We start from the raw sequence: 16278 nt of genomic DNA, 5'->3' as shown, positions 1-16278 counted from the left end.
GCTATCCCATAGTGCACCATTGTGATCGCTCTGGACAGCAATCTGAACTCGGATGCACTGGCCAGGTAGACAGGAAAAGCCCCGCAAACTTTTGAATTTCATTTCCTGTTTGCCCAGCGTGGAGAGCTCAAAACATTTGAAAAAATCTCCAAGGGCATGATGGAGAGAGGCCACAATAGGGACTCATATCAGTGCCGTGTGAAAGTTAAGGAGCTCAGACAAGCCTATCAAAAAAACAAAGGAGGCAAACGGTCGCTCCGGGTCAGAGCCACAGACATGCCGCTTCTACGCTGAGCTGCATGCAATTGTGGGGGGGCCGCCACTACTACCCCACCCCGGGTTCCAGGGAGGGGGTAATCTCAACCATGCCTGAGGATTCTGTGGACGGGGAAGATGAGGAGGAGGAGGAGGAGGACGAGCTTGCGGAGAGCATGCAGCACTCCGTTCTCCCCAACAGCCAGGAGCTTTTTCTCAGCCTGACTGAAGTACCCTCCCAGCCCTCCTAAGGTGTTATCCCAGACCATGAAGCCATGGAAGGGACCTCTGATGAGTGTACTTTTGTAAATATAAAACATGGTTTAAAAGCAAGCTTTTTTTAATGATTAATTTGCCCTGAGGACTTGGGATGCATTCGCGGCCAGTACAGCTACTGGAAAAGTCTGTTAACGTGTCTTGGGATGGAGCAGAAATCCTCCAGGGACATCTCCATGAAGCTCTCCTGGAGGTACTTCAAAAGCCTTTGCAGAAGGTTTCTGGGCAGTGCAGCCTTATTCCGTCCTCCATGGTAGGACACTTGACGACGCCATGCTAGTAGCAAGTAATCTGGTATCATTGCATTACAACGTCTGGCAGCATATGGTCCCAATGTTTGCTGGCATTCAAGCAACATCCATTCTTTATCTCACTGTTATCCTCAGGAGAGTGGTATCGTTCATGGTAACCTAGTTAAAATACGTGGACAGAGGTGGCTGTTCCTACTGGGCTGTTTGCCTGTGGCTGAATAGAAATCCTTCCCTGCAGTTAGCCAAGCGGGGAGAAGGGGGGGCAAGAATCATTGGCGCTGAGCTTTTTGTGTTTGGCTAGCAGGGATCTTCCCTGATACCAGCCATGCGGTGGGGGGAGGGATAAAGTGATCATCCCAGAGAATTGGATGGGGGGGCTTAGTTTGGTTTCTGCTGCTGCACGTTAACAGGAAAACTGCAGCACTCAATGGGCTTTGCTTGGTATGTGGGAAAGGAGGGCGCTGCTTTTAGGAAGGCTGCAGAAGCCGAAAGACAATGGCTTACCGTGGCCGCATGCAAGCCGAATTCTGTTGCCTGGACCTGTGTCTGTGATCTCTAACACCAATGCCGCAGGCACTCAATATTAAGATGCAAAATGTGACCTTCTACTGAAATCACATGTGCTATGTAATGTGAATAGTGTTGTTCACCGTGAAAGAGTATAAGCATTGTTCTGTAAAATGTATCTTTTTAAATACTTCTTTACCTTTTTTCCCTCTCTCCCACAGCTGCAAATTTTTCAAGCCTCCCTCCTCCGTCCCGAAGGCAATCTTAGAAAAAGGCGGCGAAAAAAAGGACACGAGATGAAATGTTCTCTGAAATCATGGAATTGACCCGCAATGGAGTTCATCTGAATGGGTGGAAGGACACGGTATCGAAGTACAAGAAAGATGCCAGTGAACGTGAGGCCATGAGGGACACTCAAGATGAGAGGTGGCAGACTGCAATGCTGGGGCTGCTGCGTGATCAAACAGACATGCTCCGGCGTCTGGTGGAGCTTCAGGAATGGCAGCAGGATCACAGAGTGCCGCTGCATCTCCTCTCTAACCTCCCTTCCCCCTCACCATGTTCCATAGCCTCCTCACCCAGCCTCCTCATAGCTCCGTGCACCCTCCCACTCCACCCCAGTGGACAGCCCAAGCAAAAGGCTGTCATTATTTTGAACTTTAGTGGCCTTTTCCTTCCTCCTATCCTCATCCCAAACCCCTCCGGGCTACCTTGTCAGTTCTCTCCCTATGTTTATAATCAATTAATAAAGAATACATCATTTTTAAATGATAGTGACTTTATTTCCTTTGAAAGCAAGCTGTGATTGAAGGGGGGAGGGTGGGTTGCTTACAGGGAATGAGTCAATCAAGAGGGCAGGTTTTCAACAAACAAACTTTCACACCGTAGCCTGGCCGTCATGAAACTGGTTTTCAAAACTTCTCTGATGCTCAGTGCTTCCTGGTGTGCTCTTCTAATCGCCCTGGTGTCTGGCTGCGCATAATCAGCGGCCAGGCGATTTGCCTCAGCCTTCCACCCCGCCATAAAGGTCTCCCCCTTACTCTCACAGTGATTGTGGAGCACACAGCAAGCAGCAATAACAATGGGAATATTGGTTTGGCTGAGGTCTGTGCGAGTCAGTAACGTGTGCCCGCGACCCTTTAAACGTCCAAAGGCACATTCTACCACCATCCTGCACTTGCTCAGCCTGTAGTTGAACAGCTCCTGACTACTGTCCAGGCTGCCTGTGTATGGCTTCATGAGCCATGGCATTAAGGGGTAGGCTGGGTCCCCAATAATAACTATAGGCATTTCAACATCCCCAAAGGTTATTTTCTGGTCTGGGAAGTAAATCCCTTGCTGCCGCTGTTTAAACAGAGTAGTGTTCCTGAAGACGCGAGCGTCATGGACCCTTCCCAGTCATCCCATGTTGATGTTGGTGAAACGTCCCTTGTGATCCACCAGTGCTTGCAGCACCATTGAAAAGTACCCCTTGTGGTTTATGTACTGGCTACCCTGGTGCTCCAGTGCCAAGATAGGGACATGGGTTCCATCTATCACCCCACCACAGTTAGGGAATCCCATTGCAGCAAAGCCATCCACTATGACCTACACATTTCCCCGAGTCACTACCTTTGGTAGCAGCAGCTCAGTGATTGCTTTGGCTACTTGCATCACAGCAGCCCCCACAGTAGATTTGCCCACTCCAAAATGATTCCCAACTGACCGGTAGCTGTCTGGTGTTGCAAGCTTCCACAGGGCTATCGCCACTCGCTTCTCACCTGTGAGGGCTGCTCTAATCTTGGTATTCTGGCGCTTCAGGGCAGTGGAAAGCAAATCACAAAGTTCTAAGAAAGTGCCCTTACGCATGCGAAAGTTTCGCAGCCACTGGGAATCGTCCCAGACCTGCAACACTAGGCGGTCCCACCAGTCTGTGCTTGTTTCCAGAATCAGCGTTCCACGGCTATAACCTGCCCATTAACAGCATGATCTCCAAAGCGCTGGGGCCCACGGTTTCATAGAATTCTGTGTCCATGTCCTCATCACTCTCGTCGCCGCAGTGCGAAGCTGACTCCTGCTCGCCTGGTTTTGCAGGTTCTGGTTCAGCATAAACTGCACAAGAACGTGCGAGGTGTTTACAATGTTCATGACTACTGTCTTGAGCTGAGCGGGCTCCATGCTTGCCGTGGTATGGCGTCTGCACTGTTCACCCAGGAAAAAAGGTGTGAAATGGTTGTCTGCCGTTGCTTTCCCGGAGGGAGGAGGAGGATGTACCCAGAACCACCCGCAACAATGTTTTTGGCCCCATCAGGCATTGGGATCTCAACCCAGAATTCCAATGGGCGGAGGAGACTGCGGGAACTATGGGATAGCTATGGGATAGCTACCCACAGTGCAACGCTCCGGAAGTAGACGCTAGCCTCGATACATGGACGCACACTGCCGAATTAATATGCTTAGTGTGGCCGCATACACTCGACTTTATACAATCGGTTGCCAAAAATCAAATTCTGTAAATTCGGCTTAATCCCGTAGTGTAGACATACCGTGAGGCAATGAGCAGTGCTGGGGAAAGGGTGGGGCAAAACTTGAAAAGTGTGTCCAACAAGGCTGTGAATTAAAAGGGCAATAGCTAACTCCACACTAACTCATCCCATGGACACTCTTATTGCACACTAAGGCTTGGTCTACACTAAACCCCCAAATCGAACTAAGGTACGCAACTTCAGCTACGTGAATAACGTAGCTGAAGTTCGAAGTACCTTAGTTCGAACGTACCTCGGTCCACACGTGGCAGGCAGGCTCCCCTGTCGACTCCGCGGTACTCCTCTCATCTAGCTGGAGTACCGCAGTCGACGGTGAGCACTTCCTGGTTCGACTTATCACGTCCAGACAAGATGCGATAAGTCGAACCCAGAACTTCGATTGCCAGCCGCCGAATTAGTGTCCGGGTGTAGACATACCCTAAGAGTGCTTCTTTGTGGGTTAGGTAAATTTTCTTCCAAAGTCACAGTAGAGATACTTTCGTGGGGGCAGACTTGTTTACTGGGAGAGTCGTTATTATTCCATTTCAAACCATAGGCCCGTGACTGCAAACTCATGAGGAGAAATGACAAACATCTAAAATTTTAGCGGTAAGTCTAAGACGTTCAAAGTCACAACATTTATACGGCTGTTGATCCATTTTCTATGTAATCCCAACACGGAGAACACATGGCCATGGCTATATAACCGCAGCAGATTTTCTCAACTGTGCATTCCAAGAAAGTTCGATTTCCACAGGCAGATGTGCAAATAAATTCTCCCTGCACTATTATGAAATATAAATATACTCAGAGAAAGAGAGAGATTTTCAAAGCAGTCAGTGGTGTGACACGTGATGTATCTTCTGTTGTTCTGGGGCACAGTCTAAAGCAAATATCATGACTGACTGCTTTAGTGAGCAACTGCCAGGGTGTTCAGCATTGTACAAGTGTAAATAGAGCCCTGGTTCCTGTCCCAGGAGTTTACAGTTGCTCAGAACTTCCTCAACGTTGCTTAGCAGTCTCAGAGCCTGTAGAAGTTAAGAATTGAGGGCACTCAGCATTTATCGGGATCAGACCCTAAGTCAGGCACAGACGGTGTGAGACAGACACATGTAATATATGTATGTCCAGAAATTGTAAATGTCCAAAAGCCTTCCCAAGATGGCCGCCAAAGCTGAGCACCCTGTCTCTCGGCCTCTCAGCCATTGCCACCCACACCTACTGTCTCCAGGGCCAGAGAGGGAGAGAGCCCAGTTGCTCTGTTTCCTTGGCACTGGAGTCAGGAGGAGTCTGAGTGTCCAGGCTCTCTAGCTGCTGGAGCTTGGATGGAGTCTGTGTGGCCAGGGTCTCTGCCTGCTGGCTGGTGTGATCAGCCACGAAGCCAAAACATTTCTATTTGGGGGTCTCTTGAAGTAGAATTTTCTTGAAATCCCTTCCCATGAAAAATGTCAGGGTCGTTCTTGCTTTTGGTTTTTTTCTTTCCCCTGTTCAGGCTGAAACTGTTTTAAAAAGCACAATATAGTTCACATGAAATTTTCATTTTCTGGCCAGCTCTAATTGAGAATGTGCAACACCTTTCGGGATCATGTGTCAGACACAGACTGTATGAGACAGACACATGTAACACACTGGATAATGGCTCAGATCAAAAAGGACCAAGCATGCTTGTGAGGATAGGGCCTTATCTTCTTCAGCGTAATCACATTCCCTTTGTTTCTGTTTTTCAGGAGAAGCAAATAATGTCTCCCCTGTGCAAGATGGTTCGCGAGATTGTAAAGTTTGTCCACTGTGGTGTGTCTGTGACAGAACTGAGACCCCTGCTGGAAGCACAGAAACTGTATCTGGAGATTCAGAAACTTAAGCGAGACCTACAAAAATACAAGGAATAGCTGAAATCTGTGACCCATTACTGTGACAAACTGTTTCCTTTGGATGCTGTTTGTATAATTACTTTGTACATATGATGATTGTTACTATTTGCAGAGAACTTGCTAGTACATTTAGTGATCCAGGAAGAGATTAGCCAGTACCTCAGGAATCAGATTTTTTTCATGCTGTGTGCCAGTGCTTGGGGTTTTTTTCTTTCCTTTCAATCTGACAAATGTAAGTCCCTACTTGATAAACTAGGGATTTCATCCTCTTATATGTTTGTGGGGACTATAGTAAAAGGATTGAATTCAGACTCCTTTCAATTCGGAAAGGGAAAGCAAGTTGAGAGAAACTAGATTAAAATGTACGGAAGTAAATGTTTAGTTGATGCAAGCTTCACTTGCTATGCAGAATACACCAACAACCTTGAGCTTTCAGAAATCACCCAACTGTTGCATATATTTAACCTTAATGCATTATAACCCAAACATATTTAAAGTAGTGAATGGCTATTTAACTGCCTGATTTCCATGAACCTTAAGAGCAACTCTGCCGGGCTACAATAAAGTGCAACTGTAAAAACTGCTGATTGTCTTTGTTTTTATAATTTTCTCCCTTTGGCTGTAAGACAGGAAGATGCCCAGCATGTTTAAAGGCTCCTTTTCCTGATGAATGAAGCACCAATATCTCCCACAGGCCAGTGAGCCATCACATCAGGGACTCGAAGGGGCATGGGACAGCCCCTCCTCTCACACCTAGAGATGGTTAGAGTTGAAACTTATTTGGCCAGGTAGCTTAGGGGGAAGCTTGTCCTACTTCTGCCAGTGGTACCTGTTCTGTGGAATTACAGGGGAAGGTCAGTCTCCAGCGTGGTTCGGTTTGCGTTTGTTAGGCGGGGGAGCTTTGAGTCAGATACATCCCCGGTGTAATGACATTAGCGGAGGTGGATGGAGTAATAGCAGGGATGAATTTGACCCACAGGATGAGTAGAAAGGATCCTTTGGTAACTGGACTGCCTCTTGTGTTTCAGAAATCATCACTGTTTGGGGGTGCTGATCAGCACAGGGGGGCGTCGTGCTGCTGTATCAGAATAACTTTGTTCCCAGAGCAGAACAATAACAATGCTGCGTTTCCCTTCCCCTGAGAACCCTTAGCTGTACAGCGCTGCAATGGCAGGTGCTTCTCTCTGCAAACTTTACACCAGCCAGCAGCTCCCTCTGTAAAGAAAGAACAATCGTGTGCAGCCTGCGGGGGTGCTAGACATAAATACCCCTCTGTCTCGTTCTTCTGATGCCGCCCAGCCCTTGGAAGGGGGTAGGGGGAGGAAATGCTGTCACCCCCAGGTGTTTCCTATACTGAGGGGGTGACCACAGCCTGCCTCTGTGACGGTACTAACTGCAGCTGTATCCGGCTCTACCCCTTGCCCTGTGTGCCATGAGCATTACGCTACAGAGGGGGCTGGGCAGCATGTACGCCCCCTGCCCATCCCCTTCCTGGGCCCCTGCAGGTGCAGCGCACGGACTCCCACTTCCCCTTGCCTCATGTGCCTACGGGTGGCCATGCCTGGGGTCCGTGTTGCACAGTGCGCGGGCTGAGGAGCGGCTGCAGCCCTGCCTGGACTGCGCTGTCACCACCATTCTCTGGGAACTCACCTGGCACCATGACATCACTTCCCTCTGGCTGGACCCTGCGGCTCCTGGGGACCCTGGTACTCATGCTGCTGCCCGGGGGAGCTCTCAGTGAGTAGGAGGATGAGCCTCTCCCTTCAATCCCATCCCCACCTTCTCCCCTCTCCTGGCTTTCCCCTTCGCCCGCCCGCCGCACCCCTTGAATCTCCCTTTGCTTCCCTCTGGCAAGCTCCTGGATGCTTGTGGTCCCCGAAGATCCCATGCCATCCTTACCGCTCTGATCCTGGTTTCCTGGCCAAATTCCAGCTCTGCCGTGCTACGTTTCTCCTCCAGTTCCAAATGGAGGCAGTGCTTTTCTTTCCTTAAGGCCCCGTTCCACACAGCTCTTGAGCACGTGCTTAACTTTAAGCACACAGGTTGTGTTGACTTCCATGGGGCGACTCCCATGTTTCAAGTTGAGCTCACACTGTAAATGCTTGGACGCGACAGGTTGAAAAGTACTGTTTGGCCTGAGCGGTTAGCCAGTGCACAGGGTCTTGCAGGCTGTTTCTGTTAGGAGGAGAAATTGATGATCGAGCTCGGTGTTTCTCTGATGCAATCCTGTTTATTCCCAGAGAAAGGAGACAAAAGTCCCGATTCCCCGAAACCGCAGGAATCACACCGGAGACAGGTTTTTTGCTCACCGTTCGAAGCCTCATTCCTGCCAGCACACTACTGAAAAGCTCGCGCTCTCCGTTTTCTCTCAGACCACATTGCCAGTGCATTTCTTGCCATCTCCTTGGCTTTCCTGCTCCTCCTTTGTCTGCTTCTGGCTGCCTGGGCAGGTTCTCTCTGCCTGTTCCCTGGGTGCTTCTATTCACGGACATATGCACAGAGCCTTCAAACGAAACTGACCAGCCTTGCATGCAACCTGTGTTTGGGCAGTGGCAAGCTGCAGAGACACTTTTCAAAGACACCATAATAGAGGCCCAACTTCAATGTATACCCCAAATTAAAAAATGCAGTAAAAGAACTGAAAAAGAGCCACCGTGGCTTAACAACCATGTAAAAGAAGCAGTGAGAGATAAAAAGGCATCTTTTAAAAAGTGAAAGTCAAATCCTAGTGCGGTAAATAGAAAGGAGCATAAACGCTGCCAAATTCAGTGTAAAAATGTAATAAGAAAAGCCAAAAAGGAGTTTGAGGAACAGCTAGCCAAAAACTCAAAAGGTAATAACAAAATGTTTTTTAAGTAAATCAGAAGCAGGAAGCTAGCTAAACAACCAGTGGGACCCCTGGACGATCGAGATACAAAAGGAGCACTTAAAGACGATAAAGTAATTGCAGAGAAACTAAATGAATTCTTTGCTTCAGTCTTCACGGCTGAGGATGTTAGGGAGATTCCCAAACCCGAACTGTCCTTTATAGGTGACAAATCTGAGGCATTGTCACAGATTGAAGTGTCACTAGAGGAGGTTTTGGAATTAATTGATAAACTTTACAGTAACAAGTCACCGGGACCAGATGACATTCATCCAGGAGTTCTGAAAGAACTCAAATGTGAAATTGTGTAACTATTAACTGTAGTTTGTAGCCTGTCCTTTAAATCAGCTTCTGTTCCCAATGACTGGAAGATAGCTAATGTAATGCCAATACTTAAAAAGGGCTCTAGAGGTGATCCTGGCAATTACAGACTGAGAAGTCTAGTGTCAGTACCAGGCAAATTACTTGAAACAATAGTAAAGGATAAAATTGTCAGACACATAGAAGAACATAAATTGTTGGGCAAAATTCAACATGGTTTCTGCAAAGGGAAATCATGTCTTACTGATCTATTAGAGTTCTTTGCAGGGGTCAACAAACATGTGGACAAGGAGGATCCAGTGGACATAGTGTACTTAGATTTCCAAAAAGCTTTTGACAAGGTCCCTCACCAAAGGATCTTATGTAAATTAAGTTGTCACGGGATAAGAGGGAAGATCCTTTGATGGATTGAGAACTGGTTAAAAGACAGGGAACAAAGGGTAGGAATAAATGGTAAATTCTCAGAATGGAGAGGGGTAACTAGTGGTGGTCCCCAAAGGTCAGTCCTAGGACCAATCCTATTCAACTTATTCATAAATGATCTGGAGAAAGGGGTAAACAGGGAGGTGGCAAAGTTTGCAAATGATACTAAACTGCTTAAGATAGTTAAGACCAAAGCAGACTGTGAAGACCTTCAAAACGATCTCTCAAAACTAAGTGATATGGCAACAAAATGGCAAATGAAATTTAATGTGGATAAAGGTAAAGTAATACACACTGGAAAAACAACCCCAACTATACATACAATACAATGGGGGCTAATTTAGCTACAACTAATCCGGAAAGAGATCTTGGAGTCATCGTGGATAGTTCTCTTAAGATGTCCACGCAGTGTGCAGCGGCAGTCAAAAAAGCAAACAAGATGTTAGGAATCATTCAAAAAACGATAGAGAATAAGACGGAGAATACCTTATTGCCCTTATATAAATACATGGTAGGCCCACTTCTTGAATACTGCATACAGATGTGGTCTCCTCATCTCAAAAAAGATATACTGGCATTAGAAAATGTTCAGAGAAGGGCAACCAAAATGATTAGGGGTTTGGAACAGGTCCCATATGAGGAGAGATTAAAGAGGCTAGGACTTTTCAGCTTGGAAAAGAGGAGACTAAGACGCGAGATAAATAGGGGGTTCTAACTTCTAATAGTGACCAGCATTTCCCTGGTGCCTGATCAGTGTGATTGTGACCGGAATAGGACCACTGCTAATGTAATTACTACTGAGCATAACTGACTTGGTGAGAGACTCTCCATGTGGGATCTGCAGTGCGCAGTCTGCCCAGCCTGACTGAGGTTAGGTGTACGAGCTGGCTCAGGAACAGGAGTGCTTCTGGCTTGCCTGTGGGGATGTGCACGGAACTGACACCCAGTGCAGTTGTGCAGCTAGTTTCATGTTTTGTTTTAAAAGAAAGAGGAAATTGTCACGGCAGTATAAGCCTGAATCTCACTGAGCTGAGACAGCCCCATGATGCTTCCGTTAAATTACTTCACGGTTGAAAACAGCGATTCCGGTTTAAACCATTCTATAGTTTGAAATTAACTTGTGGTTTGGACACTTGGTTACATCTGTAGGCTGAGCTCATTGCACGCACCACTGGGCTTCTTCCGTTCCTCCATTCTCCACCACGAGATCCCTGTGAGCCACCCTCCCACCCCGCTCTGTTTCCCACGGGCTGCACTGACAGCCCTGATGGCTGTAGTTTGCCCTCCCTGGTTTTAAATGATACTGGAAGAACAGGCAGTGTTAAGATGGCAGATATTATGCTAGAAGGTGTTAATGGCTGAGATCAACCAGTTCTTTAATCTATTAACAATTACCAGATGCAAGAAGCTCTGTTTCCCATCCCTCTTCCGATTGTCCACATTCCACCAAAACCAATAGACTTCTGCTCCCGGAAAAGTTTGGAATTGATTGGATGTGGTGTTCAGAAGTGATCATGTCACCAACATGAAGAAGAGCTCTGTCCAAGCTCTAAGCTTGCGTCTCTCACAAAACAAAGATATTCCCTCACCCACCTTGTCTGTTTCTAATATCCTGGGACCATGATGACTACAACAACGCTGCATGTTACAGACAAACACAAACACTGTCTGGTTTAGTGTAGGGCCTTCTAATTCAAAACGCAGGCTAGAATCATATAATGACTGCCACCCATATTCCCATTTGTTTTTGTTATATTTTCTATGCGGTTTCCTTGCAATGACTTGAGCTAAATTCTGGGCAATGGGATTGCATGGATCTGAGCGAGAAAGGGTAGAATATGGACCTCTGATTTTCCCCACCTTTGTCTCTCACATCACATTCTTGTCGAGGAGATTTCACCTCAATAGGTTTTCCTGGCTAAGTATGTCTTTATATTCTTCATGTTTTACCCTTAGGTTATTGTGTTGATCCACCTGACATTCCCAATGCTGTTCGGAAGACCAATGTTGGCACATTGATTCCAGCCGGGATGGTGATTAAATATGGCTGCCACCCAGGTTATGAGATGATCGCTGGAATTAGTCAAGGGCATGTTACTTGTCTTGAAAATTCGACATGGTCTTCAGCGCCGAACTTTTGTCAGAGTAAGTATTTGGCCAAATTATCTTTGTTTTAATTGAGCAAATTTAACGCCAATAGGGAGATTGTGCTTCTAGTCAGCGTGTGTATGGTTCAAAGTGTAGCGATGGGGTGAGAGAGAAAAGGAGGTATAGTCAGGGTCTTCTCTCCCTGCTAACGCTGGGGATTATGGTTAGCAATTTGAGGTGCGATCCTCACTCCCAGTCTGGCCCCTTTACGCCAAGTAAAAGGTCCAGAGTGACAGAACAGGTCTTTAAATGCCCCGGATCCGTCCAGAAGAGGACTCCACCCAAAGACAACAATAGGGCTGTCTTCCCAGAATCCTCTTGCAAGGCTTGAAGTAAGTGGTGTGCCAGTGGGAGGGGTGTGTTGGGGAGTTTCACAGCACATAGCCCTGCAGAGATTTTGGGTAAAGCTGAAGCCAAACCCATAGACAGCTGCGCACAGGTCCCCAGGGCTGTCTGTGTGGAGCAGTCCAGTACTGGAAGGTACAAAGGCAACTTAAAGTTTGCATACACCCCGGGGCTATGAATTCCCTGTTGTGCCTCTTAAAATCTGCCACCTTTACATTTCTATGCTTACGGACAGATCTGTTGCCCCCATCCACCATCTCCATCTGCACCTAAAGTAGATAGCGATCAAGATAGATCACAGCATATCACCTGCCTTCTTATACATAGTATGGCTTTAACACAGCAGCTGCTACTCACTGAGTCTATCTGTGATGAAGGCCAAAAATACCCTGCCAGCTGCAATCAGAACAGCTGCCCATAAGAACAGTGAAAATGAAGGCCCAGGAGATAAAACTTTCTCTAAAACCAAACCTCTTCAGCAATGTCAAGGAAATGCCAATTTTCTATAGCTTGCAAAGCTTTCCGCTCCACCTGGTAAAATGAATCTGCAGCCACACAATTGTCTTTGCTGTGATTTAACGCTGTTGCTGTTGTTGGTGTTTCTCAGAAGTTCGTTGTCCAGCTCCAGATGTTAACGGGACACAGACACCGATGCCTAGACCTGGAGAGGAGACCTATGCGTTTGGGGACAGAGTTACAATTAAATGTGATTTTGGGTATGATATCAAAGGCAGTATCAACGGAAATGCTCAGATTCACTGCAAACATGATGGCACATGGGATCCTGCCGTACCAGTTTGTGAACCAGGTGAGTAAAAATGGTGTAGAACTGTCATTCTTCCAGCTCTGCCCTGGTGTCTCCTGTCCCTGGTGGGCAATCCTCAGCCCAGCTGTGACTGCTAGGCCAGCCTGAGTATGCCCCAGTCCCTTACAGGCTGGGACCTTGAGATTCAGTACATCTCAGAGCAGCCTTTGTTACTGAGGGTTGTATGGAGCTCCTGGTACAGATTAAAGATGCTATCTCCCTATGCTCCTCTTAAGAGAGGATAGTGGTGCAAATGCAAACTGTGGCTCTGTGTCTGAGGGGTGGAGGGGATCAGGTCTCAAAATGCTCAACACCTGAAAAGAGTTTTAGGCATCCAATTATTGTCACCCTAACTAACCTTCCCCTTCGCTAGTTTGGAAGAGATGGGCAGCTGGGGATGAGGATGGCTCTGTCTATCTATGGGAAGGTTCAGTTGTGGGTGTGGGGCTGAGGTGTTTGGGGGACTTGGCAGGTCTGGTAGCTTGGAGGAAGATTGGGAAGCTGGGAGAACATTGAGCAGCTGGAAGAGGTTCAGATCTGGATTTGGAGGAGTGGAAGTGTAATAGGGCCAATTTACTGAGTCAAGGCCTGACCTTCTAGTTAATGGAAGCTGCAGGCGGTCAGCATCTCTCTTGATCATCATCATCATCCCTGTTTCAGTGCTGTTCACGGAGCATGTGAATGACTGTCACAGCAGCCGAATGGCCACATAAACACATAACCATCTTTTCATCATTTTTGTGTATGCTGTCCTGATGCCATGCACAGCAAGAAATGAACACCGAAATAGCAGGTTGTTGGACGTACCTGGGGGGTTCTTTCAGGTATTATATAAAGACTGTTTTTTCCCTGTAATATATAGACTGTTTTTTCCCAGCCTCAGGAAATGCTGGGAATCTGTCACCTCCTTTTCTTTTTAGAGATTTTTATCTACTGTATAAATAATGTATTTTTCTCTCTTCAATTCTAGTTTGTGCCCAACCCCTGAACATCTCCCACGGCCAGTACAATGACTGGGGCAAGAGAGTTTTTTTTGTTGGCTCATCGGTAACTTACAAATGTGACAGAGGCTACTCACTTGTTGGAAAAGCCTCCATTCAGTGTATCGCTGGTGATGAGGTCACTCCAACCTGGAGCGAGCCTACCCCTCAGTGCGAAGGTAACTCATTCTGCATTACACTAAAATGATTCGTATTGGGAAAGGGTAGAAAAGATTTCTGAATGATTTGGTGCAATGTGTCCCCATAACCCATCCGCCCTCTGCCATCCCATTGCTGACCACTCCTTTGCAGTGCCTTAAATGTTCCCAGCAACCTACTCCCTGAGACGCACGCTGCCAGTTTCCTGTCTCACCCAGCACCCATATATGTGATCCGCTGTTTGACCCACATCCAAGCTAATGCTTGTCCTCCTTTCACACTGATTTCTCCACCACCTCTGCCTGACCCCTATTCTGGCTACTGGTTCCCAGTACAGCTGTCCTGACAGCGTCCCCTTAAGCCTATAATCCTCCCTGTCTGCAATAGCAGTATGTTTGCAGGAACAGTCTGAATCCAAAAAGTTTAAATACCCCAATGGCTTGATTTAGCAGCAGGAAGCTGCAGGGAGGAGTGGGCAGCATGGAAGCTGTTCATGTATTGAATGCTGCATTGTCAGGGGCGGCTCTATGTATTTTGCTGCCCCAATACAGCCGGCAGGCGGCTTTCGGTGGCGCGCCTGCGTGCGGTCCGCTGGTAATGCGAATTCGGCGGCATGCCTGCGGGAGGTCCGCCGGTCCCGCCCCTTCGGCGTCCCTGCCGCCGAATTACCGCCGAAGCCGCAGGACTGGCGGACCTCCCGCAGGCATGCCGCCGAAGTCAGCCTGACTGCCTCCCTCACGGCGACCGTCAGGCCGCCCCCCCACCGCGGCTTGCCGCCCCAGGCACGCGCTTGGCACGCTGGTACCAGGAGCCGCCCCTATGCATTGTCCTATCTACAGTATTCCCATAATTCCTCCAGGAGATCTGCCAATAGTCAAAATTTCATCACGAATCCAGGGCAATAAGAAATGATCTGTTGGGATTGCCTGTGGAATTAAGAACTTTCCTTAAACACAAAGTTCAGCAGCAAGAATAAGAAAATGTGATGTTCTTTTGTGGCCATGTGTTCAGATTACTTGGAAGATAGATCCAGCAGTCCTCTTCATGTCTTGGCTTTCATTGTTCCCTGTCTTAGACTGAGCACCAACATCTCTGCTGTTTCCCTCAGTGGTTGAAAATGGAAGGATGACTCCAAAAATATTTGTATTTACATCTAGTGTCACTCTTGAGTTTTCTTATAACAAAAGCTGCCTAGTCAACAGCAGCAAAGAAAGCCAGTGCGTAGGTGACAGTAGATGAAATTTTCCTGTATCAGCTTGTGAGTGGGGTGTATATAATGATGGGCTATGCTCTGACCACTTCTCTGACACGCACGCTCAGATTCTGAATAATTACAATGTATGGAGAGGTGGTGCGGTGCCAGCACATGGCCGGGCAATGGAGACCTCCGAGTTTTAATCCTGGTTCTGCCACTGTCTTCCTCTCAGGCTTTGGGCAAGTCTCTTTGCTGCTCTGCCTCAGTTTCTCTGTTTGTAAAATAGTTTCTTTCCTTATTTGCCTTGCAGAGGTGTGGGGAGGATTAATCAGTACTTTAAGAAGATGTGCACTATGTAATAAAAGGATCTGGAAAGCCTTGTTTGGTGTTTTGCAGAGACTCAGTGTCCAGTCCCAAATATTCAACATGGAAGCCTGAAATCTCCACTTCCACATAACTATACCTACAGAACCAGTGTAACGTTTCAGTGTGATCCTGGTTACATCCTCAGGGGCGCTGATAAGATTCAATGCCAAGCTGATGGCAAGTGGTATCCGCAGCTACCCATTTGTGACCCAGGTAAGTGTGTGACAGAGTAGGGTGATGCTCTGTGGGGTGTCTATATTGAAGAAAATGTCTATAGTCTATAAAACTCATTATATTGCATGTGGTATGATTGAGTGAATGTGATATGAATGGTGTGTAATAGATAGTCTGTCTTTCCCACCAACCCCCCGGCTTCCTTTCTTCCATTTTATGTCTATCTAGGCTGTAGGCTTTTTCTGTTGAAGTTCCTTTCTCACTTTCTTTTGGGAATCAAATGAATGTCAGAGAGTTCAGACCCCTGGGAAAAGCAATTGGTGAGAAAAGACAAGGGCTAATTGCCCGGGTTTAATACTGAAAAACCAGGTGCGGCTTGCTGCGGAGAGCAGAGTCTGAGGCCAGTCAACACCAGATAAAAACAGCTCTGGGTTTGGGAGGTAATTCAAATGCTGGGGCAGTTAATCTTCATCTGCGGCACTAAACTGGGAGGACTGCAGAGTGGAAAAGCTGGATTTTGACTTTTGGGTTTTTGTTCTTGGAATGTTTTGGTGCCTGTCCTTTCCCAGCTCAGGGGAGGACAAAGAAAACACCCTACACGCAAGAGAGCAAGAAAGCGCTTGTTACTTTCATTTTACAAAAGCTAAACACGCCACCTGCGGTGCCCCTGTGACAGCATAGAAGATGGAGATTCCTTATTTTCATGTGTCTACCTCTAGAAGGGTATGATGAGAATTCACTCACCGATGTTTATAAAGCTCCTCAGAAAGGTCCTCAGAGTTTTAGGCATACAATTATTTTCAAACGGCCTTGTGAGGATTTTAGTCACTCA

At 47.2% G+C, this 16278-nt stretch overlaps 2 protein-coding genes across 2 annotated transcripts in view; both read left to right on the top strand.

Annotated features, from left to right (window-relative positions):
- The window catches only part of LOC103306410 (complement receptor type 1-like), a 138276-nt gene that overhangs the window by 11320 nt on the left and 110678 nt on the right, over positions 1–16278 (top strand). The gene's annotated exons all lie outside the window — the stretch shown is intronic.
- Positions 1–16278, top strand: part of LOC135982814 (complement receptor type 2-like) — a 67452-nt gene that overhangs the window by 40933 nt on the left and 10241 nt on the right. Inside the window, exons 18-23 of the mRNA XM_065591018.1 lie at positions 5521–5570; positions 7170–7401; positions 11231–11419; positions 12375–12575; positions 13543–13731; positions 15303–15485. Of these exons, the coding sequence (XP_065447090.1) occupies positions 5521–5570; positions 7170–7401; positions 11231–11419; positions 12375–12575; positions 13543–13731; positions 15303–15485 (1044 nt within the window). The remainder of the gene's footprint in view (positions 1–5520; positions 5571–7169; positions 7402–11230; positions 11420–12374; positions 12576–13542; positions 13732–15302; positions 15486–16278) is intronic.

Source organism: Chrysemys picta, chromosome 4 (assembly GCF_011386835.1).
Source record: "Chrysemys picta bellii isolate R12L10 chromosome 4, ASM1138683v2, whole genome shotgun sequence".
NCBI classification, from domain to species: domain Eukaryota; kingdom Metazoa; phylum Chordata; order Testudines; family Emydidae; genus Chrysemys; species Chrysemys picta.
The sequence above is the reverse complement of the archived record's forward strand: the minus strand, read 5'-3'. Positions and strand labels throughout refer to the sequence as shown.